We start from the raw sequence: 25,126 nt of genomic DNA on the forward strand, positions 1-25,126 counted from the left end.
GAGAACCAACAAAAAAAAAACACAGAGACAATGATTTACATGTAAAATATCTTATGTGAAGGAATAACATTGATCAAAATGAAACAAACAGACAACTAAAGGAAAAAACATCAATTTTACACACACCTATTGTCTATCGATAACACTAGACTGTAAATCATGGTGGTAATTACAGGAATGTTGTACATCTCAACACTGGAACACTTTTACTTCTACTACAATTTCATGCTAGAAAAATAATACAATATGACATACAATAGAGGACTTCAAATGCTACCAAATAACTCAACTTATGACCTACGATAAATAATGTGTATATCACAATCTGCTAATTAACTTAAAAATTATACTAGTTTTTAGTGGTTATCTAATTAGGCACATAAAAGTGGTAGTAATTGCCAACTGCATAAAAACTAAATATGATATGTAAAATTTCGTTTAATTAGGCATAATTTCATTTTAGTCCATTTAAAAAAAAATGTCTTTTTCATTTTTTAACAACTCTTTAATTTCAACTTTCTACATTATATATTTAAGACTACAAAACTAAGGAACCATTTTGGTATGTTACTAAGGAACCTTTTTGGTATGTTCGATACATCTTTAGTTTAAAACTATATGATTTAAAAGTTTTCTTTTATTTTTTTAAACTTCGTGCCAAGTCAAAACCCGACAAATAAATTGAAACGGAAGGAAGGAGTATATTATTATGATGAAAAAAAGAGTTAAGGATCAAAAACACACCAAAAGTATCTCGATATTTTGAGTTTCATACCTGAATTATCAGGTGTGTCGGTTTCTTACCTGAACTATTACCAATGTTTATCGAAACACATCTGAACTATCAATTGTTCACTTTAGGTAGGAAAAAAAAGTGAATCGATATTTCATGTGTATTTCGATAAAAATTAGCAATAGTTTAGGTAGAAAAATCACAAAACTAATAGTTCAGATATAAAACTTGAAAAATCGAGATACTTCAGATATATTTTCGACCCTTCACTCTACAAAAATTGAAATAAAATGCAAACTTAAAACTTTTGATAAAATTATAAGAAGGCCTAACCTCTCAGCTTCCACGGGCCCCAAATCTTTTCAGCCCAATTTCGACAAGCCCAATTCAATAATTAGAATTTGAAAGCCGTTTTATAAGGATTAGGGTTTAACGAGCGGCTGCCTCTTCTCTTCAACCTTTCAAACCCTAATCTGAAGCTTGAGTTTCTCTTCACTCGGCAAACATGGGGTACGATTTAATTATTTTTCTCCTTTAACCATTTTCAAGGTGTTACAGTAATCTACAAGTTGCATTATTAATAAACTTTACCATGTATTTCAAGTCCAGTTTTTTCATCCCCTGTTAATTGGATTCCTGATATTGTTTACTCCTTATGCTTATCTTAGCATTTTGATACTATTGGTTTGTCTGTTTGAAAAGTTTAAAATTTTGAATTATACCGGATAAGTTATATGAGTAAACTAGCTGACGCGGGTAATAGTTTTTCCTTGCCCAATATGTAATAATTGTTTAATAAATTGCTGATCTATGAGAAATTTGTTACTTGAGCCGTGTGTTTTTCGGAAACAACCTTTCTATTTCCACGAAGTAGGGGTAAGTTATGCGTTCCGCATATACTTTACCCTCCACGGACCGTATCGATGTGATTACACTGGATATGTTGTCGTTGTAATTGTAGAACTTGATTGTTATAAGAATGTAATTGTAATACTTAACAAAGATATAATATAATTCTAATTTATAATGGTGTAAATGGAGATTATAGGTGCAGTATATGTCTGTTGCATGAATTGGTGGGACATGAAATTATCAGATTTTAGTGTTATTTACTTTGTTGTTTAAAGCACTATTATATAAGGAGATGGCATGGCGTATTCAGAAATCGTGGAATGAATAATAGGTACATTTGGTGTGACCTGAATAAACTGGAAGAAATTTGATGTGCTTCTTTCTAGATTATAGTGACGAATTCTATAATGCTAAGACAATTAGCATTCAGGGGTTGATAGAGAAGATTGTTTGTACAGATTGATATTTTGTCCGTGTTGCAGTGGAATTGAAGTTCATTGCTTTTTCATCCCCCAAGTTGAGTAATAGTTGAGATGTTCCAACAGTACTTGAGAATATATTAATCAAAGTGGGAAATCAGAAAGAAAGGATGGTTTTGTTTGTGTTTTTGCCTCTGAACGGGGTAAAATTTCAGGAAGACCCGTGGTATGGGAGCTGGACGCAAGCTGAAGTCCCACCGCAGAAGGCAGAGGTGGGCAGACAAGTCCTACAAGAAGTCCCATCTTGGAAATGAATGGAAGAAGCCATTTGCTGGGTCATCCCATGCTAAAGGCATTGTGCTTGAGAAGATGTATGTTCTATTATACTCTGGAGATTTATGGTTGCTGTTCTCCTTTAGCCTTATTGTTTGTTGGCTCTTGCATCTATCCAATCAAAATTACTTGAAATGATTTTTGCAGAGGTATTGAGGCTAAGCAGCCCAACTCTGCTATTCGTAAATGTGCTAGGGTTCAATTGATCAAAAATGGGAAGAAGATTGCTGCATTCGTTCCTAACGATGGTTGTTTGAACTACATTGAAGAAAACGTCAGTCCCTTGCTTCTACATATCTCCCCACACAAAACAAAATTTTGATGTCAGTTTTTTTAGTTCCTGACATTGATTCTTCTTGCAGGATGAGGTGTTGATTGCTGGATTTGGTCGAAAGGGGCATGCCGTAGGAGATATTCCTGGTGTCAGATTCAAAGTTGTGAAGGTTTCTGGTGTATCTCTCTTGGCTCTCTTTAAGGAGAAGAAGGAGAAACCAAGATCTTAATTTGCCATTTTGCCAAGATATTGTTGCCATAGACTTTTAGTTTTCTTGAGTATGTACTTTTTGAGCAACTACCTTTGATGTAGGCACATTGCACTGGATTTTTGGTTCATTTCTGTTGAGTTCCTGGTGTTACCTAACATCATCTTGCTTCCCCCTCACCCCACCTGTAACACTCCCTAAAACGTTGTATGTGGTGTTTCAATTCTCGATGAAAATGATACTGTTTCTGTATTTTGGGCATAACTTTTCATAGAATAGTCCAAATTAGGTGATTCAAATTTCTGAATAACTCCAACGGCTTTACCTACAACTTTCATGAGACCATATCTTAAGATTTGGAAGAGAATGCTCCAAATCGATTGATTCTTGAACTACATGAAAGTATACTTCTAAATCTACAATTCATATGAAGACATTAAATTCTAATTAGGAAGTTATCTAGTTCAAACACAGTTCTGAAAAAGGGTACTTCGTTAAAAGAAGGTTCATCTCACCAACTATGGAAAAATCTAAATTCATTTGACGTTACCCGTGACATTAATAGTTCTCCATTTGACATTATTCTTAAGATCACAATCCTTCATTGAATTTTTAAGATCATCCTTTGTAATTATTTTTATTTATTGTTAGGTTTCTCCTCCACATCTATAAATATCCATCTTATTTCCTCATTTTATTCATTAAGATATCTCAAGCAACTCTCTTTATACACTTCTTTACTCATTCTCAAATATAGTTTTAGTTTTTAGTAGTGTATAAATATTATTCCGGTGATTCTTATATTCCATGTAGTATACAAAACGCTCCGACGGAGAGAAAAGGCTAGGGGTTCGAGAGTGGCCATTGAGTTCTTCAATTCGGAGTAAAGCTTCGAATTTCAGGTATGTAAAGATATTCATAGCATTGGATTGAATTCGTCCATGCGCCCAATAATTAAATTCATCATAATTGAGTTATAGTTGAGTTTTACCCTAATTCTTGAATTCCAAATGAGCTAATTCTTCTTCTATTGAATTAGATATATTTATGCATTGAGATTATTATTATTTTTATATTATTGGAATTATTGTTCATGACTATTTTTCCATGAACCCTAATTGATTTTAATGTTCATAAATATTTTTACACGTGTTTTGAGTAAAGATGTTGACTTTTAATATTTATTGACAAAAAGAGTGATTTGAATTAATACTATATATAATATTATTGAGTTTTGAAAGAACAAATGAATTGAGTTTAAATGAATTTGAGTAAATGATGTTTTGAGCAAGATGTTTTGATGAGATGTAAATAATGTTTTGAAGTATAATGATTGATGAAGAGGTAATAAGATGAGTTTGATGTTTTTCCAATAAGACTAGATGATGTTAATATAAGCACATATTTTGGGAGTAGTAATTAACACCGAGTTGGTAAGAGTTTAATTGAGTCAAACCCAGAACTACGTAGCTAGCGTAGGATGGAGGCTATACCTCTTAAGTCCCAAAAAGAGGACTTTGATGATTGGATCCAAGATGGTGATGTCCTTTACTCTGACAAGGTATTGGATGGATGTGGCAACGACATCGCTTTGTTGTATCATCACTAGCTCATAAGTGATGATTGTCGGTTAGAGAAACTCCCAACTGAGTAAGCACTGCTTATTATTATTATTATTATTTTTAAACTTGCGTTATCTATTGATGTTGAGATGATGTTGAGTTCTGAGTCGAGTCTTCTTGAGAGGAGTTTTTTGATATCTGTTCTGATTTTCCTGGCATTTTACATACTCGTATATTTCATATACTGACGTCATTTGAACTGCATCATTTTATGATGCAGATACATGTGTTAGAGATCCTCAACAGGCGCATCGTTGAAGATCATTACTTTCCAGCTATTTGGTGAGTCCTTGTATTCGGAGGAACTCTTTATCCTTTATTATTGTTGAATATTATGTTTCTTTTGAGGTAGCCATGGACATGTCATTGACACCGTCTGATAGTGTTAGAGGCCTAATAGACAGAATTTGATGATATAATTGGAGTAGTTCTCCTTTGAAACTACTTCTTCTAAGGATTATTTCTTTCATTTGATGTTGATGATGGCAAGCCCACATAATTATTCTTATTTTCACTTAAGTCTTCCACTGATGAACGAATGAGTGATGAGACCAAGTGATTTTCTTGGAGACCAGAGATGATTTTTAAGTGCCGACCACGCCTAGGGTACCCTCTCGAGGCGTGACACCACCCTACCCACAAAATAAAGTTAAAAGAACAGAAGTTGCATATATGTTAGGTTGTAAAATGCTTGTGCTTTGAGAAAATAGGCCTTTGCTGTATTGGATGGGAGTGTTTTTCAGAATGATCAAGTTATATGATTGAAGGATGGCACATGAGATTTATATCACATCATAATCCATTTGAACTTACTATTACATCATAATCCTTTTAATTTTAACCATAATAAAGTGTTAAAATATTTATATGTGCATGACATATGTCTTGTGTTCATTTGCTTAACGCAAACACCAATAGTTATAATCCCCAGCTATCACATTAATAAACTTGAAACTAAATTTTTTTGGAGTAATTGAACTTCCAAACATTCCCTTCCCTTGATTTAGTCAAGGACGATAGATATTAGTTTAGTGGAGGTAACTTCACCCCTCAAAGGCGGCGGGATAAAATTTGCGAGTACACTATTCTTTTCAAATTCTACTGACGGTTATATTGTTATAACTTCACCATACAAAATTTGTAGAGCGGATAAGGATGGGGAATGAAAGACTTGGCATGCATAATTACTTAGAATAGTATGCCCCCCTTTAATATACCAATCAATGACAATAATTTTTTATTGCCAGATACAAAATGTGTTTCTAATGTATCACATTTTGAACGACAAAAGAGAGGTAATGACAAGATTTATGGAATCTTTTACAGAAAAGAAGAGATTGGGTTGTCGTGGTGAATTGATTAATCGAAAAACTTTTTTGGGATTTTTGTGACATATTTAAAAGAGAAACACATGATATTTGTAATTTGTTTTTAAAAATATGTAAGTGTTATGCTAGTGGAAAAAGATCTTTGTTAGAACCAATCCCGAAGTACTTTTTTTAAAGAAATTTTTTGAAGTAAAAAAAAAAAAAGTAGCTCTTCAGTCTTTACTAATGTCCATAAAATTCTCTTTTCCACAACTTGTCAAAGATTTTTCAAGTTTATGGTTGTTTAATGTCAAAAAATTCTGACAATGCAATATAATATATAGAGATAAGTGTCAAAAACATATCTAAATTATTCTTTTTTTAAAATTTTATATCAAACTATTGAAAGTGTGTGTTTCATATCTAAACTATCACTTATTAATTTGAGAAACACACCTCAGTGATATGTGTAATACATTCTCTCTAATTTTTAAAAAAATCTTGTCACATTGATAAAATATTCTATATTGACAAAAAATTAAATTAAATATTAATATTAGTTAAAAGTTAAAACTAAAGTATTTCTATCCCAATTTTTTTTTAATTTTTTTTTAAAAGTTATTTTTTTAAAAAAAGTTAACAATATTTTTCTCACTCACTCACTCCCCCCCCCCTCGACGACAATCCCCCGTCCTTTTATTTTTATTTTAAATTTCTTGTATAAAATATTTTAAAAAAAAATTCATACTTTACCCCTCCCCCACTCCTTCCTAAAAAAATGTTATTATTTTTATTTTTTTTAAAAATAAAATTATACACATCCATTTAACCCTTCGCTCTTAATTTATTTATTATTTTTTTCATTTTTCTCGTTCTGTGTTAGATATGTTCATAGAAAAATACTTTTTCTATTTGCGTACCAAATATAATAGAAAAAAGTTGGAAACAGAGGGTTAGGTGAGGCGGGGTTATATTTTTTTTAAAAAATATAAAAATAATATCTAAATTATTATTTGAGGGGGTGGGTAGGTGGGAAAATGAAGTAAATTTTTTTTTTTAAAAACTTTTATAAAAGAAATTAAAAAATATAAATAAAATAAAAAAATTGGAGGGCGGCGCGGTGGGGGGAGTATGGTAAGAAAAAGTGATAGAGTGGGGTAAAAAAATATTTTATATTTTATTTTATAATTTTTTTTGGAGGGTGGTTGCATAATAATACTTTAATATTTAATTTTAAATTTTTTATTATTATTAAAAAAAAAGAATGGATCCGATATTTGGATGGGGGAACAATAAAATTTTAACTAATTTTAATATTTTATTTAATTTTTGTCAGGGTAGAATGTTTTTGTCTACGGTGATGTGATAATTTTTTTTAAAATGAAAAAGAGAGTGTAGCACACACCATGATTAGAGTGGAATAAAAGAGAGAGAAGTGTATTTTTCAAACAAATAAGTAATAGTTTATATATGAAACTCAGAAAAAAGATAATTTAGATGTGTTTTAGACATTCATCTCTAATATATATATTATAGCCTCAATCTATCCCTTCAAATATAAATTGGTGCATGTACAAGAATCCTGTTTGTGTAGTGCATGTCCATTTCAATTTCGATTAACAAAAGTGGCCACAGCTCCACTGATTGAAACTAATAATACTAGTAAAGGGACCATCCATTGAAAATTTGAAATTAATCCACAATGACTGTTACGTAGTGTGTATATAAGGAGGCTATGTCATCGTAGGAAAACACAAATAAAAAGATACAACTATGAAGACAATAGTACCTTTTCTCATGTTTTCTTGGTTTCTGTTGTGTCTTTCTTTGTTTTTAGGAACCTCAGCAGAGAGGTCTACTTACATTGTCCATTTGGACAAATCTTTTATGCCTAAAATCTTTGCTAGTCACCAAAACTGGCATTCTTCCATTATTGATACCATCAAGATTGAAGCTCCCACAACACAAAATGGCTACCATCCAGTTCCAAAGCTTCTTTATTCTTATGACAATGTCCTTCATGGCTTCAGTGCTGTTTTGTCTAAAGATGAATTTGAAGCTCTCAAGAAGTCACCAGGCTTTCTTTCAGCTTATAAAGATAGGCCTGTTGAAGCTCATACTACACATTCCCCTGAGTTTCTTAAGCTCAATCCTGCTTCTGGGCTATGGCCGGCTTCTGGTTTTGGTCAAGATGTGATCATTGGTGTACTCGACTCCGGTGTCTGGCCAGAATCTGCTAGTTTCAGAGATGATGGACTATCTGAAATACCAAAAAAGTGGAAGGGTATTTGCAAGCCAGGAACAGATTTCAATTCTTCATTGTGCAACAGGAAACTCATTGGGGCTAATTATTTCAATAAGGGGCTTTTGGCTAGCGATCCTACTATTATTCTTTCCATGAATTCTGCAAGGGATATGAGAGGTCATGGCACTCATGTTGCTTCAATTGCTGCTGGTAGTTTTGTTAAAGGAGTTTCATATTTTGGATATGCTCCTGGAACAGCAAGAGGTATGGCGCCACGAGCTAGGATAGCTGTGTATAAGTTTAGCTTTGAAGAAGGGACGGTCACTTCTGATTTAATTGCTGCTATGGACCAAGCTGTTGCAGATGGTGTTGACATACTAACACTTTCTTATGGGTGGGGTAATGTTCCATTGTATGAAGATTCTGTTGCAATAGCTTCTTTTGGTGCCATGATGAAGGGTGTCTTAGTTTCTGCTTCAGCTGGGAATAATGGTCCTGAAATGGGAACTTTAAATAATGGAGTCCCCTGGATCTTCACTGTGGCATCAGGCAGTACTGACCGATCATTTTCAGGGACTTTAACTTTTGGGAATGCCTTAAAGATTACTGGATTTAGCTTGTTTCCAGTGAAGACCACCATCAAGGATTTTGATTTGGTTTACAATGACTCTACTTGTGATTCATCTGATGATTTAGTTAAAGTCCCTAATGCAGCACGTAGCATCCAGATTTGTTATAGCACTGCACAAGAAGACTTATCAGTCTCTGATCAAATGGCGGCTATCTCAGAGGCAAAATTTGGAGGCGGAATCTATGTTTATGAAGATCCGGATGTATTGATATCCAATTTTTTTCCGAATCCTGGATCTGTAATTAGTAGCAAGGATTGGAAAAAGGTGATGGACTATGCAAAAAAAAGTGCTAAACCAAAAGTCAGCATCAGTTTCCAGGAAACACGTATTGATGTTAAGCCTGCTCCAGTTGTTTCTGCATTTTCCTCGAGAGGTCCCTCCCTAAGCTATCTACGAGTTGCAAAGCCAGATATTATGGCACCAGGGGAGTTAATTTTAGCAGCCTGGCCATCAAACGCTTCAGCTGCAGTTATTGGTGTCAACACATTTTTGGATAGTGATTACAGTCTTCTTTCAGGCACTTCCATGGCTGCTCCTCACATTTCCGGAATTGCTGCAATGCTAAAAGGAGTACATCCTGATTGGAGTCCTTCAGCTATTCGATCTGCGATGATGACCACTGCCAACCCTTTGGATAATACTGGAAAACCCATCAAGACCAAGGATTACCTCGAAACCAGGGTTGCTACATCTTTATCCATGGGAGCCGGACTCGTTGATCCAAACCGTGCAGTTGATCCAGGCCTGATATATGATGCAACTCCACAAGACTACGTGAATCTTCTCTGCTCCATGAATCTCACAGAAAAGCAATTCAAGACAATTGCTAGATCATCAGCTAAGCACAACTGCGCAAATCCATCCGATGATATCAATTACCCATCATTTATTGCCCTCTATATCCCGAATGGGGACTACACCTGGTTGGAGCAGAAATTCAGGAGGACAGTCACAAATGTTGGACCTGGTGCAGCTAAGTACAAAGTAAAAGTGAAAGCACCAAAAAACTCGACAGTTTCTATCTCTCCGCAGACCTTGGTGTTTGAGAAAAAAAATCAGAAGCAGGATTACACTCTGACCATACGTTACAAAGGTATTGCAATCGACCAAGCACAATCTGGTTCAATCACTTGGGTGGAAAAGAACGGTCATCACACCGTAAGAAGTCCTATAGTAGTAGCTCCAGCGCTTGATGCCCCGAACGAAAATGATTGAGTTGACAAAATTGTTACAGTTTAAGTTTGTAACTCTCCCAACCCCAAGAGAGTTCTGTTAAAGTAGCTGGAAGTATTCTGGCATAGCACTTGTATGTTTGAAGTAATTGTTGAATAATGTTTTTTTCTTGTGTTACCAATAAAGCAAGACTTTGTCGCTCTTTAATATTTTGTTGCTACATAGAAGTTACCAAGCAATTATATTGCATGCTCATCCTAATCTTCTTCGAGAGCACTGCCTTAGCCATGTCCTATCATCTGTATAATTGATATGTATGACTATAGAGCAGAAGTTTCTCTTCCATTTCTACTAAGAGATTTTAAAAATCAAGATCAGCAATAGGGGTCATTAATCAGTCGCAACATTCACAATATGTCACAAGATAATTCTACAGAGCATATGTTATATCCCATACTTTTGTACGTTGGAACGTTTTTAAGCTCCTCTAAAGCTGTCATGTGATTCATGTTATCCATGACGTTATCAAATGATCCTAAGGAGGGGAGGATGTAACGCCCCATATTTTGCATAAACTAGTTCTATGTGAGTAGTAATGGTTTGAAATAGATTTGGAAGGATTTGAAAAAGGTTCGAAGTCAAATAATTTGTCACAGTAATCGACCTACTTGCTTAAGCTACTGGTTTGGATGTCTTACATAACTAAGCTACTTGATTACGCGTCTAGCTTAAGTAGCAAGGATAACACAGGTTCTTAAGGTAAGACTAATTGCTAACCTACTAAAAAGAACAAGTAGGTGATGCACCTACTTAGAATATGTGGACTACATTTTAAATGAAAAGAGTAAGTAGGTGAGGCAACTACTTACAAACTTGTGGCAGAAATTAAGTGGGGGCTAGTCAGGGACGATAGATATTAGTTTACTGGAGGTAACTTCACCCCTCAAAGGCGGTGGGGTAAGATTTGGGAGTACACTAATCTTTTCAAATTCTACTTATGGTGATATTGTTATAACTTCACCATACAAAATTTGTAGAGCGGATAAGGGTGGGGAATGAATGACTTGGCACGCATAATTACTTAGAAAAGTATGCCCCCCACTAATATACCAATCAATGACAATATTTTTTTATTGCCATATACAAAATGTGTTTCTAATGTATCACATTTTGAAGGACAAAAGAATGGTAATGACAAGATTTATGGTATCTTTTACAGAAAAGAAGAGATTGGGTTGTCGTGGTGAATTGATTAATCGAAAAACTTTTTGGGGATTTTTTGATACATTTAAAAGAGAAACATATGATATTTGTTTTTTTTGTAATTTTTTAAAAAAATATGTAAGTGTTATGTGAGTGGAAAAAAAGATATTTGTTAGAACCAATCACGAAGTATTAAGTAATGGATATAAATTGTTAGAGGGGCTACTTAAAGTGGGCAAGTTGCCTACTTGTTATTTCATTCATTTTATGGCTATATAATAGCCCTTCTCAGTGTAAGAATGGAGAATACGAAGACACGAAAAGTTTTCTCCTTTGTTCTTCTTTCTTCCTTCTACTCTCTCCTTATTATTTTGTCAAGATAATTTATTTTATAACATGTTATCAGCACGAGGCTTCAGCTATTTTTAGAAGGTAATAAAAATGGTAAGAATTTTATTTTCTTAAAATGTTTAGTATTTCAAAATTTGAATTTGTTGCTCTTGATATTTCTGGTAAAGGCTACTCATCCTGGGCACTAGATGCCGAAATTCATCTAGAATCGATGGATCTGGCAGACATCATCAAAAATGACAACACGACATCTAGTCAAGACCGTACCAAAGCCATGATATTTCTCCGCCACCATCTTGACGATGGGCTAAAATTACAATATCTCACATTAAAAGGCCCTCTTAAACTGTGGAAAAATTTAAAAGAAAGATATAACCATCTGAAGTTGGTCATGCTTCCACAAGCATGTCATGATTGGCTAAATCTGAGATTAGTGGATTTCAAAAATATAACTGAATATAATTTTGTTTTGTTTAGAATAATGGCATAGTTAAATTTATGCGGAGAAGAAATCACTGAGCAAGATAAACTAAAAAAAACATACTTCACATTTCCACACACAAATATGCTCCTACAGCAGCAATATCGCGAAAAGGATTTTAAAAAATATTCTGAATTACTATCTCACCTTCTTATTGCTGAACGTCACAATGAACTATTAATGAAAAATCATGATAGTCGGCCCGTTGGTTCTTTGTCACTCCCTGAAGTGAATCGGACAAATTATAACCAACGAGAAAGAGGTCATGACCCCAGTAATGATCGTGGTCGAAGAATAAATTATAATCATGATGCTCGACTGGCACCGAAAAATGATCAGCAGTATAAAAAAAGAGTGAAAAGCTTGAAGCTTTACCTAAAAAAAATTTAGAAAGCATATGTCATAGATGTGGAGGTGTGGGCACTGGTCGCGAACTTGTCGATCATCAAAATGTCTGGTTCAGCTATATCAAGCATCCTTGAAAATGACAGAAAATAATCCAGAGACAACTTTTATTTCTAAAGATAATATTGAGTCTATGCACCTTGATGTAACTGATTTCTTTAATTTTCCAGACGATAATATGAATATTGATAAGCCTAATAATATTTAAAGAATTTTCTTTTTATTTGTCCGTACTAAATGATATGTTTGTATTTTTCTAATCAGTGTAAATAAATAAAATTTGTGTAATGGACTATGTTTTAATTATAATATTTACTTTATTTTTTTTTGAATAAAAATATGGATATGCCTCAAATTTTGTTTGGATCAATGATCAATCACGAGGATATTTGTGTAATTAATAGTGGAACAACTCATGCAATTTTTAAAGACGAGAAATATTTTTCCAACTTGCTTAAAAGAAAAAACAAATGTTACTACAATTTCTGGTAATTTGAAAATGATTGAAGACTCCGAAAGAGCTACTATAATTTTACCTAAGGGAACAAAAATTATTATAGAAGATGCATTATTCTCTTCTAAATCCCCAAGAAACTTGTTAAGTTTTAAAGATATCCGCAGAAATGGATATCATGTTGAGAGACTAAATGAAATGAATATTGAATATCTTGGTATAACCAAGAGTGTTTCAGGACAGAAATATATTTTGGAAAAATTACTAACTTTGTCGTCTGGCCTATATTATACAAAAATTAGTGCAATTGAAGCATATATGATTGTAAACTAGGAGTTTACTGATCTAAATACATTTGTGCTATGGCATGATCGGATAGGTCATCCCGGATCAATAATGATGAGATTAATTCTTAAAAATTCAACTGAACATCCGTTAAAGAACCAGAAGATTCTTACGAATGATGAATTTTCATGTGCTGCTTGTTATCAATGCAAATTAACTGCCAGACCATCGACCCTGAAGGTTGGCATCGAATCTCCTAGCTTTTTAAAGCGTATACATGGAGATATATGTGGACCTAGTCATCCATCTAGTGGATTGTTTAGATATTTTATGGTCCTAATAGATGCATCATCTAGATGATTTCATGTATGCCTCTTATCATCTCGCAACCTGGCGTTTGTGAAGTTGTTAGCACAAATAATAAGATTAAGGACGCAATTCCCAGATTATCCAATTAAGGTCATTCGCCTTGATAATGTTGGAGAATTTATATCCCAAGCTTTTGATGATTATTGCTTATCAATTGGGATAAAAATTGAACATCCTGTTGCTTATGTTCATACTCAAAATGGCCTTGCAGAGTCATTTATTAAGCGCCTACAATTGATAGCAAGATCTATACTAATGAAAATAAAATTGCCAACTACTGTTTGGGGTCATGCTATCTTACATGCAACAGCACTTGTACGTCTCAGATCGACACATTATAATAAATTCTCTCTGTCATAATTAGTATTTGGTCATAAGCCAAATATAGCTCATCTACAAATTTTTGATTGTGTGGTATATTTGCTTGTAACACTACCATAACGTATAAATATGGGTCCTCAACGAAGGTGGTATATTTGCTTGACTAGAGGCTTATGCACTACTCTATTTGCAGATTGTCGGTTTAATGAAACAACTTATCCACCATTAGTGGGAGAGAAAAAGAAACTCGAAAAAGAAAAAGAAATTGCGTGAAAAGTTTAATCACAATCTCATTTTGATCCACGCACCTGCACATGTGAGCAGGAGGTCCAGAAGACCATCCACTTACAGAAAATAGCAAATGAAATGTCAGATACATTTAAAATTTGCAACGGATAACTAAGTCACATATCCCACAGCGAATGTGCCTATCCGAATTGATGTCCCAAAAGGACCATCTACTAGTATCATAGCTTCTAAATCCCAAACACGCCTGAAGCGTGGTAGACCATTAGGTTCAAAGGATAAAAATCCTAGAAAGAGAAGTGTGAGAAATAATAAAAATGATACTACACAAGAACCTCCTAAAGAATGTCAATATTTGAGTAATTCTAATATTCTTGAAGAAATCAGTAAACTCGAGACTCAAGTGAATGAAGAACTTTCAATAAGTTCTACTGGTGATGAGATAAATTTAGATCGATCATAAATTATGATGAATAATATTTTTGCATATAATGTTTCCTTTAACCTCATGCAAGATAGTGAAAGTCTTGAGCCTAAATCCATCGAAAAATGTCGACGTAAATGTGATTGGCCAGAATGGAAAAAGGCAATTCAATTAGAATTAGACTCACTTGCTAAACGTGAGGTTTTTGGACATGTAGTTCAAACCCCTGAAGGTGTAAAACCAATTGACTATAAATGGGTTTTTGTGCGAAAACGAAATAAGAGAAATGAAATTGTAAGATACAAGACACGTCTTATTGCACAAGAATTCTCTCAAAGACCGGGGTCAACTATGAAAAAACATATTCACCTGTTATGGATGGAATAACTTTTCGATATCTTATCAGTTTAGCTGTACGTAAAAATCTTGAAATGCATCTAATGAATGTAGTTACAACTTACCTTTATGGTTCACTTGATAATGAAATTTACATAAAATTCAGAAGGATTAAAATTGCCTGAAGCATGTAATAAGTCTCAGGAGATGTACTTAATGAAATTGCAAAGATCATTATATGGTCTGACATAATCAGGACGTATGTGGTATAATCGTCTTAGTGAGTACTTAATAAATGAAGGTTATATAAATGATGTCATTTGTCCATATATTTTTATTAAGAAAATGGAATCAGAGTTTTTTATACTCGCCGTTTATGTTGATGGCATAAATCTCATTGGAACCTCTGAAGAGGTACAAAAGGCGATTGAATATCTAAAGAAAGAATTTGAGATGAAAGCTCTTGAAAAGATAAAACTCTGTGTAGGTCTGCAAATTGAATATTTAGTAGACGGGGTCTTTGTCCACCAATATGCCTACACTGAGAAAATCTTAAAAAGATTTTACATGGACAAAGCACATCTATTAAGTACTCCAATGGTTGTTCGATCACTTGAAGTGGAAAAAGATCTATTTCGACTTCTAGAAGAGGATGGAGAACTTCTTGGTCCTGAAGTACCATATCTCAGTGCAATTGGTGCACTTATGTATCCTTCTAATGCAACCAAACCTGATATAACATTTTCTGTTAATTTGCGGGCAAGGTATCTTTCATCCCCAATGTGAAGGCATTGGAACCGTATCAAGTTATTTTGCGATACCTAAATGGTACTATTGATATGAGTTTGTTTTATACTAACAAAGTTTGTGCAGACCTTATTGGTTATGCAGATACATGTTATTTATCAGATCCACATAAAGCTCGATCTCAAGCATGTTATCTATTTACACGCGGAGGAACTGCTATATCATGACAATCTACAAAGCTATCTATTGTTGCTACTTCTTCAAATCATGCTGAAATAATAACAATTCATGAAGCAAGTAGAGATTGTGTGTGGTTGAGATCGATGATACAGTTCATCAAAGAAAGATGCGTTCTGGAAAATGATGTTAAAGTACCCACAGTTATATACGAAGACAATGCTGCGTGTATAGCTCAGTTGAAAGGTGGCTTCATAAAAGGAGACAGAAAGAAATATATTTCACCAAAATTATTCTTCACACATGATCTACAGAAGAATTGTGATATAGATGTACAACAAGTTCGTTTGAGTGATAATCTTGCAGATTTTTCACAAAGGTATTACCAATATCAACTTTTGAGAAGCTAAGATATAATATTGGAATGCGCCGTCTCCAAAATATCTAATAAAGTATTCATCAGGAGGAGTAAAATACGCGTTGCACTCTTTTTTCCTTAATCAAGGTTTTTCTCCCACTGGGTTTTCAAGGTAAGGTTTTTAATGAGGCAGCAATCAAAGCGTATTACTAAATGTGTGTACTCTTTTTCCTTCATTAGGCTTTTTTCCACTGGGTTTTTTCTAGTAAGGTTTTAACGAGGCACAACATCTATGGATGTTCAGGATAACTATGTATATTTATTCTTTCTCTAGAATTTTTCTTTACACATAGACATCCAAGGAGGAGTGTTAAGAAATGAATGTCAATTGTCAGTGGGGCCCACTTATAGTGGGCAAGTTGCCCACTTGTTATTTCATTCATTTTATGGCTATATAATAGCCCTTCTCAATGTAAGAATGGAGAATATGAAGACACGGGAAGTTTTCTCCTCTATTCTTCTTTCTTCCTTCTACTCTCTCCTAATTTTGTCAAGCTAATTTATTTTATAACATGAAGTACTTTTTTTAAAGAATTTTTTTGAAGTAAACAAAAAAAGTAGCTCTTCCGTCTTTACTAATAAGTAATAGTTTAAGTATGAAACTCCAAAAAAAAGAATAATTTAGATGTGTTTTTGACAGTTATCTCTAATATATATTATAGGCTCAATCTATCATTTCAAATATAAATTGGTGCATGTACAAGAATCCTGTTTGTGTAGTGCATGTCCACTTCAATTTCGATTAACAAAAGTGGCCACAGCTCCACTGAAACTAACAATACTAGTAAAGGGACCATCCATTGAAAATTTGAAATTAATCCACAATTACTGTTACGTAGTGTGTGTATAAGAAGGCTATGTCATAGTAGGAAAACACAAATAAAAAGATACAACTATGAAGACAATAGTACCTTTTCTCATGTTTTCTTGGTTTCTGTTGTGTCTTTCTTTGTTTTTAGGAACCTCAGCAGAGAGGTCTACTTACATTGTCCATTTGGACAAATCTTTTATGCCTAAAATCTTTGCTAGTCACCAAAACTGGCATTCTTCCATTATTGATACCATCAAGATTGAATCTCCCACAACACAAAATGGCTATCATCCAGTTCCACAGCTTCTTTATTCTTATGACAATGTCCTTCATGGCTTCAGTGCTGTTTTATCTAAAGATGAATTTGAAGCTCTTAAGAAGTCACCAGGCTTTCTTTCAGCTTATAAAGATAGGCCTGTTGAAGCTCACACGACACATTCCCCTGAGTTTCTTAAGCTCAATCCTGCTTCTGGGCTATGGCCGGCTTCTGGTTTTGGTCAAGATGTGATCATTGGTGTACTCGACTCCGGTGTCTGGCCAGAATCTGCTAGTTTCAGAGATGATGGACTATCTGAAATACCAAAAAAGTGGAAAGGTATTTGCAAGCCAGGTACAAAGTTCAATTCTTCATTGTGCAACAGGAAACTCATTGGGGCTAATTATTTCAGTAAGGGGCTTTTGGCTAGCGATCCTACTATTATTCTTTCCATGAATTCTGCAAGGGATACGAGAGGTCATGGCACTCATGTTGCTTCAATTGCTGCGGGTAGTTTTGTTAAAGGAGTTTCATATTTTGGATATGCTCCTGGAACAGCAAGAGGTATGGCGCCACGAGCTAGGATAGCTGTGTATAAGTTTAGCTTTGAAGAAGGGGCGGTCACTTCTGATTTATTTGCTGCTATGGACCAAGCTGTTGCAGATGGTGTTGACATAATAACAATTTCTTATGGGTGGGGCAGAGTTCCATTGTATGAAGATTCTGTTGCAATCGCTTCTTTTGGTGCCATGATGAAGGGTGTCTTAGTTTCTGCTTCGGCTGGGAATAATGGTCCTGAAATGGGAACTTTATCCAATGGAGTCCCCTGGATCTTCACTGTGGCATCAGGCAGTACTGACCGATCATTTTCGGGGACTTTAACTTTTGGTAATGTCTTAAAGATTACTGGATTTAGCTTGTTTCCAGTGAAGACCACCATCAAGGATTTTGCTTTGGTTTACAATGAAAGCTTTGTTTGTGATTCATCTGATGATTTAGCCCAAGTTCCTAATGCAGCACATAGCATCCATATTTGTTATAGCCATGCACAAGAATACATATCAGTCTCTAATCAAATGGTGGCTATCTCAAGGGCAAAATTTGGAGGCGCAATCTATGTTTATTTAGATCCGGATGTATTGACATCCAATTTTTTTCCGAATCCTGGAGCTGTAATTAGTAGCAAGGAATGGGAAAAGGTGGTGGACTATGCAAAAAAAAGTGCTAAACCAAAAGTCAGCATCAGTTTCCAGGAAACACGTATTGATGTTAAGCCTGCTCCAGTTGTTTCTGCATTTTCCTCGAGAGGTCCCTCCCTAAGCTATCTACGAGTTGCAAAGCCAGATATTATGGCACCAGGGGAGTTAATTTTAGCAGCCTGGCCATCGAACGTTTCAGCTTCAGTTATTGGTGTCGACACATATTTGGATAGTGATTACAGTCTTCTTTCAGGCACTTCCATGGCTGCTCCTCACATTTCTGGAATTGCTGCAATGCTAAAAGGAGTACATCCTGATTGGAGTCCTTCAGCTATTCGATCTGCGATGATGACCACTGCCAACCCTTTGGATAATACTGGAAAACCCATCAAGACCAAGGATTACCTCAAAACCAGCGTTGCTACATCTTTATCCATGGGAGCCGGACTCGTTGATCCAAACCGTGCAGTTGATCCAGGCCTGATATATGATGCAACTCCACAAGACTACGTGAATCTTCTCTGCTCCATGAATCTCACAGAAAAGCAATTCAAGACAATTGCTAGATCATCAGCTAAGCACAACTGCGCAAATCCATCCGATGATATCAATTACCCATCATTTATTGCCCTCTATATCCCGAATGGGGACTACACCTGGTTGGAGCAGAAATTCAGGAGGACAGTCACAAATGTTGGACCTGGTGCAGCTAAGTACAAAGTAAAAGTGAAAGCACCAAAAAACTCGACAGTTTCTATCTCTCCGCAGACCTTGGTGTTTGAGAAAAAAAATCAGAAGCAGGACTACACTCTGACCATACGTTACAAAGGTATTGCAATCGACCAAGCACAATCTGGTTCAATCACTTGGGTGGAAGAGAACGGTCATCACACCGTAAGAAGTCCTATAGTAGTAGCTCCAGCGCTTGATGCCCCGAACGAAAATGATTGAGTTGACAAAATTGTTACAGTTTAAGTTTGTAACTCTCCCAACCCCAAGAGAGTTCTGTTAAAGTAGCTGGAAGTATTCTGGCATAGCACTTGTATGTTTGAAGTAATTGTTGAATAATGTTTTTTTCTTGTGTTACCAATAAAGCAAGACTTTGTCGCTCTTTAATATTTTGTTGCTACATAGAAGTTACCAAGCAATTATATTGCATGCTCATCCTAATGTCCTTCGAGAGCACTGCCTTAGCCCTGTCCTATCATCTATATGATTGATACGTATGACTATAGAGCAGAAGTTTCTCTTCCATTTCTACTAAGAGATTTTAAAAATCAAGATCAGCAATAGGGATCATTAATCAGTCGCAACATTCACAATATGTCACAAGATAATTCTACAGAGCATATGTTATATCCCGTACTTTTGTACGCTGGAACGTTTTTAAGCTCCTCTAAAGCTGCCATGTGATTCATGTTATCCATGACGTTATCAAATGATCCTAAGGAGGGGAGGATGTAATGCCCCATATTTTGCATAAACTAGTTCTATGTGAGTAGTGATGGTTTGAAATAGATTTGGAAGGATTTGAAAAGGGTTCGAAGCCAAATAATTTGTCATAGTAATCGACCGACTTGCTTAAACTACTGGTTTGGATGTCTTACATAACTAAGCTACTTAATTATGCGTCTAGCTTAAGTAGCAAGGATCACACGGGTTCTTAAGGTAAGACTAATTGCTAACCTACTAAAAAGAACAAGTAGGTGATGCACCTACTTAGAATACGTAGACTGCATTTTAAATGAAAAGAGCAAGTAGGCGATGCAACTACTTACAAACTTGTGATAGGAATTAAGTGGGGGCTAGTGATTAATTATGATTAATTAACTTAATTAGACAACTAAGTGGGCCCCACCAAAACATGTGGCAGGATCTGATTGGTGTGTGGATGATAATGGGACACATGTCAACAATGGACACATGTCATAAGGGTGGACACGTAACCAACCCCTATGCAATCTATATATACCCAATTTGATGACTAAGAAGCTCATTTCTTTCATCTTCAACCATTGGAAAATATAGAGAAAAGGAAAGAGAGTCCAAGCCATGGCAACTCACGGCCATGGCTGAGCAAATCAAGCTCCCAAATTCTGATCCCCACATCAATTTTCTAAGGTATTTTTCGATTAATTAGAGGTGATTAACAACGTGAACTAATTATTGGAGCAGCAAGAAGGCCTAACGTGTAATCCACAAGTTTCAGCCAACTTAAGAAGCCAATTTGTTAATGTAAGAGTTAATCATTTTCTATATGTTTAGGATGAATTTGGACGTGTTTTGAATGTGTAAAAGTGAATTGGATGTATGAAATTATGTATGTGAACATTGGAATGTTGTTGAAGCCGTAGGGGTTGTTTTAATTAAAGTTGGTGAGTCGAATTGGATTAATATTTTGGTTGTTACTGTCATGGGTTATGTAATGAGAATAAAGGAATTAAATGGTTAAAGTGGAAGTTGTAATTGTTGTGTGGGCTTCTGTAGAAGTTTACATGATGTTAATGTAATTTTCTTGCACATAAGAAAGTGATGTTGTTAACGTGTGGTTGCTGGTGTAGTTCATGAACTTAGATGGAAAGAATGTATTAAGTAATGTATAATGAACGTAGATGGTCCGTTTGGCATGTTCGTAGGTGTCCGTGAGAGTATCGAGCGTTGTTAGTTGGGGGCTATTTTGGGTGTGTTGTTGTTCTTGTTGATTTGAGGAATTAAGAGTTAAGACTTGCATTGGGTTGATGGTAATTAATGGGCTGCCGTAATCTAGAAATAATTGAGTTAATTAAATTTAATGTTGATGTTATTATCGTGACTGATTGTATAAAGAAAATAGAAGAATTTGATATTCCAAGTTGGAGTTGTAATTGTTTTAAGGGATGGTTGTAACGTGTGATTGTTAATGCTACTTGGTGGTTGTATGGCTGGCTTGGATGTGAGGAAAGTGAGTGATATAGGGAGGTGCTGTCTAATTATCTAGAAATAACCTACTATCGATACAGTACGTTTTATGCCCTTCCATAGCTTAACCATAGTGCTTAACGTCTTAATATAGGTTGACACTATGGGCAACGTATACGTATTGTGTTACGAATAAGCATTGAAGGTATGTGAAGCTATCCTTTCTTTCTTTTGGCATGTCTTAGATATAAGTGATACATGATATGAGCTTTGGATTAATTCCATTCATAGGTGCCGAGTATGATTCCTGATTCTTATTCACTTCTTGACGTTAAAACTCTTAAAGTAGTTGAGCTACTTCCCTTGAGTCTTCTATACGTTGGTCAGTAGTTGGTACGTGAAAGTTCCTATTCTTAAAGACTCTATAATGATTAATGTCCTTAACTTTCATAAGTTGTCTCGCATTATCTTGACACGTGTCTATTATCCTTGAAGCTTTATTTAATATAGTTCATAATGACATTCAAAGAGTACTTAATATGACTATCGTTTTGATATTCAATTGTTAGTTAGTCTACTTATCTATTGAGTCTCAAATGATGATCTAAATGCATATGGTTACTCACTACTCTGCTCGTGCATACTGTTATTACATCTTTCACCGAGTCCCGGGCCGGGTATGTATTCGTGCACAGTTTCACTACATTGTTCACCAAGTTCCTCACTAGAGGGTCGGGTACAGTATATATATTTATATGATGATGATATGATATGATGACATGATGTGATGATGGCGCCGAGCCCCGTGATGGGTCGAGAATGATATACGTGTATATGACAGATTCACCGAGTCCATAATGGGCCAAATATGATATATGATATAATCATGCATGATTTTATTTCATAAAGCATAGGTACAATGATTTCTTGATTATCATACTTGTCTCCTGGAACCTCTACTTTAGTTATTATCTTTCTTACTGTATTTCACGCTTTATATACTCAGTACACATCTCGTACTGACCCCCTTTCTTCGGGGGGAGGGGGGCTGCATTTCATGCCCGCAGGTACAGATTCTCACTTTGGTGATCCGCCAGCTTAGGATTCCTATTCAGCTATCTTGGAGTGCTCCATTGTCCCGGAGCTTAGACTTTTGGTACAGATCATTTTGATGTATATATTTATTTATCTAGGGGTACGGCGGGGCCCTGTCCCGTCATATACTACTGTTAATACTCTTAGAGGTCTGTAGACATATGTGTGGGTTGTATTTAGATGTTGTCCAGCTGTTCTAGTATGACTTATGTTTTGGGGTGTTGTGTGTAGTGGCGGCCTTGTCGTCTTGCGTATATATATACATATAGTTGGGACATTCCCACACATTATGACAGCGTTGTCGGCTTACGTACTATGTTATCTTTTGATGGTTGTGACTCTTCCGGAGACAGGTTGCTTGATATATAAAAATATTTATGCGACAGTTCTGAGACTATGTTTTGGTCTTGATAGGTTCCATATTATGTTTAGTTGTGGATTGATCATATAGCCAACAAGTATGTACACGTGTGTCCAGCTCGGGCACCAGTCATGACCTACGGAGTTGGGTCATGACAGTATATTATGCAGAGACTAAATGCATAGTTTTTGCCTTGACAACAACAAATTTTACTGTAACCTACTAGTGATGTTTTCTTTCATTATTTTCCGGTTTGAAAGAAATAGTACACACGCCAATAGAAACATAGTAAGGTATGCATACACTCTATTCTCCCCAGACTCCACTTAGTAGGATTTTACTGTGTATGTTGTTGTTGTTGTATGAATTCTAAACAGAAAATAATACAAATAAAATAAGAGTGATATGTTAAGGAAATCTGACACCTATAAGTTTGTCAACTTAACAGAATTGAGTTGAAGTAACTGGAAACACCGCAAATGTGACTATGGAGCACAAGCTTCTCTCGGTTTGTATCAATAGAGATTAATAAGAGAGTTTCACCAGTCATCAACATTGGAAATAGGGGCCATTAATCAGTATCAACATTCATACAGTAGGATTGATAAAATAGGCCTTTGCTGTATTGGATGGGAGTGTTTTTCAGAATGATCGTTATATGATTGAAGGATGGCACATGAGATTTCTATCACATCATAATCCATTTGAACTTACTATTACATCATAATCCTTTTAATTTTAACCATAATAAAGTGTTAAAATATTTATATGTGAATGACATATGTCTTGTGTTCATTTGCTTAACGCAAACACCAATAGTTATAATCCCCAGCTATCACATTAATAAACTTGAAACTAAATTTTTTTGGAGTAATTGAACTTCCAAACATCCCCTTCCCTTGATTTAGTCAGGGACGATAGATATTAGTTTAGTGGAGGTAACTTCACCCCTCAAAGGCGGCGGGATAAAATTTGCGAGTACACTATTCTTTTCAAATTCAAATCACGGTTATATTGTTATAACTTCACCACACAAAATTTGTAGAGCAGATAAGGGTTGGGAATGAATGACTTGGCATGCATAATTACTTAGAAAAGTATGCCCCCTCTAATATACCAATCAATGACAATATTTTTTTATTGCCATATACAAAATGTGTTTCTAATGTATCACATTTTGAAGGACAAAAGAATGGTAATGACAAGATTTATGGAATCTTTTACAGAAAAGAAGAGATTGGGTTGTCGTGGTGAATTGATTAATCGAAAAACTTTTTTGGGATTTTTGTGGCACATTTAAAAGAGAAACACATGATATTTGTTCATTTTTGTAATTTTTTTAAAAAATATGTAAGTGTTATGCCAGTGGAAAAAGATCTTTGTTTAGAATTATAGCTCAGTTAAATTTATATGGAGAAGAAATCACTGAGCAAGATAAACTAGAAAAAACATACTGCACATTTCCACCCGCAAATATGCTCCTACAGCAGCAATATCGCGAAAAGGGTTTTAAAAAATATTTTGAATTACTATCTCACCTTCTTATTGTTGAATGCCACAATGAACTATTAATGAAAAATCATGATAGTCGGGTCGTTGGTTCTTTTCCACTCCCTGAAGTGAATCAGTCAAATTATAACCAACGAGAAAGAGGTCATAACCCCAGTAGTGGTCGTGATCGAAGAAGAAATTATAATCATGATGCTCGGCTGACACCGAGAAATGATCAGCAGTATAAAAAGAAGAGTGAAAAGCCTGAAGATTTACCCAAGAAAAATTTAGAAAGCATATATCATAGATGTGGAGGTGTGGGGCACTGGTCGCGGACTTGCCGATCATCAAAACGTCTGATTCAGCTATATCAGGCATTCTTGAGCCTATGCACCTTGATGTAGTTGATTTCTTTAATTTTTTAGATGACAATATGAATATTGATAAGCCTAATAATATTTAATTTTTTTTATTTATCCGTACTAAATGATATGTTTGTATTTTTCTAATCAGTGTAAATAAATAAAATTTGTGTAATGGACTATGTTTTAATTATAATATTTACTTTATTTCTTTTTGAAGAAAAATATGAATATGCCTCAAATTTTATTTGGATCAATGATCAATCACGAGGATATTTGTGTAATTGATAGTGGAACAACTCATGCTATATTTAAGGACGGGAAATATTTTTCTAACTTGCTAAGAAGAAAAACAAATGTTACTACAATTTCTGGTAATTCAAAAATGATAGAAGGCTCCGGAAGAGCTACTATAATTCTGTTAAAGGGACAAAAATTGTTATAGAAGATGCATTATTCTCTTCTAAATCTCCTAGAAATTTGTTAAGTTATAAAGATATCCGCAGAAATGTATATCATGTTGAGACACTAAATGAAATGAATATTGAATACCTTGGTATAACCAAAAGTGTCTCAGGCCAGAAATATATTTTGGAAAAATTACCAACTTTGTTATCTGGTCTATATTATGCAAAAAT

The 25,126-nt window shown here is 34.9% G+C and overlaps 3 protein-coding genes across 3 annotated transcripts; all 3 read left to right on the forward strand.

Moving 5' to 3' along the window:
• The first annotated feature begins 1,096 nt into the window (after nucleotides 1–1,096).
• LOC129877620 (40S ribosomal protein S23) lies at nucleotides 1,097–3,071 on the forward strand. Its single transcript, XM_055953146.1, has 4 exons — nucleotides 1,097–1,243; nucleotides 2,220–2,375; nucleotides 2,485–2,611; nucleotides 2,700–3,071. The coding sequence occupies exons 1-4, from the start codon at nucleotides 1,239–1,241 to the stop codon at nucleotides 2,838–2,840; spliced, it is 429 nt and encodes a 142-aa protein (XP_055809121.1). The 5' UTR covers nucleotides 1,097–1,238; the 3' UTR covers nucleotides 2,841–3,071.
• A 4,399-nt stretch (nucleotides 3,072–7,470) lies between these two features.
• On the forward strand, nucleotides 7,471–10,005 carry LOC129876255 (subtilisin-like protease SBT3). Its single transcript, XM_055951632.1, has one exon. It carries the CDS (start codon nucleotides 7,522–7,524, stop codon nucleotides 9,838–9,840), a length of 2,319 nt encoding a protein of 772 aa, XP_055807607.1. The 5' UTR covers nucleotides 7,471–7,521; the 3' UTR covers nucleotides 9,841–10,005.
• A 6,871-nt stretch (nucleotides 10,006–16,876) lies between these two features.
• LOC129877034 (subtilisin-like protease SBT3) lies at nucleotides 16,877–19,397 on the forward strand. Its single transcript, XM_055952515.1, has one exon. The coding sequence runs from the start codon at nucleotides 16,911–16,913 to the stop codon at nucleotides 19,230–19,232; it is 2,322 nt and encodes a 773-aa protein (XP_055808490.1). The 5' UTR covers nucleotides 16,877–16,910; the 3' UTR covers nucleotides 19,233–19,397.
• Nucleotides 19,398–25,126: the final 5,729 nt, after the last annotated feature.

The sequence above is a fragment of the Solanum dulcamara genome, chromosome 12 (assembly GCF_947179165.1).
Source record: "Solanum dulcamara chromosome 12, daSolDulc1.2, whole genome shotgun sequence".
Classification (NCBI taxonomy): domain Eukaryota; kingdom Viridiplantae; phylum Streptophyta; class Magnoliopsida; order Solanales; family Solanaceae; genus Solanum; species Solanum dulcamara.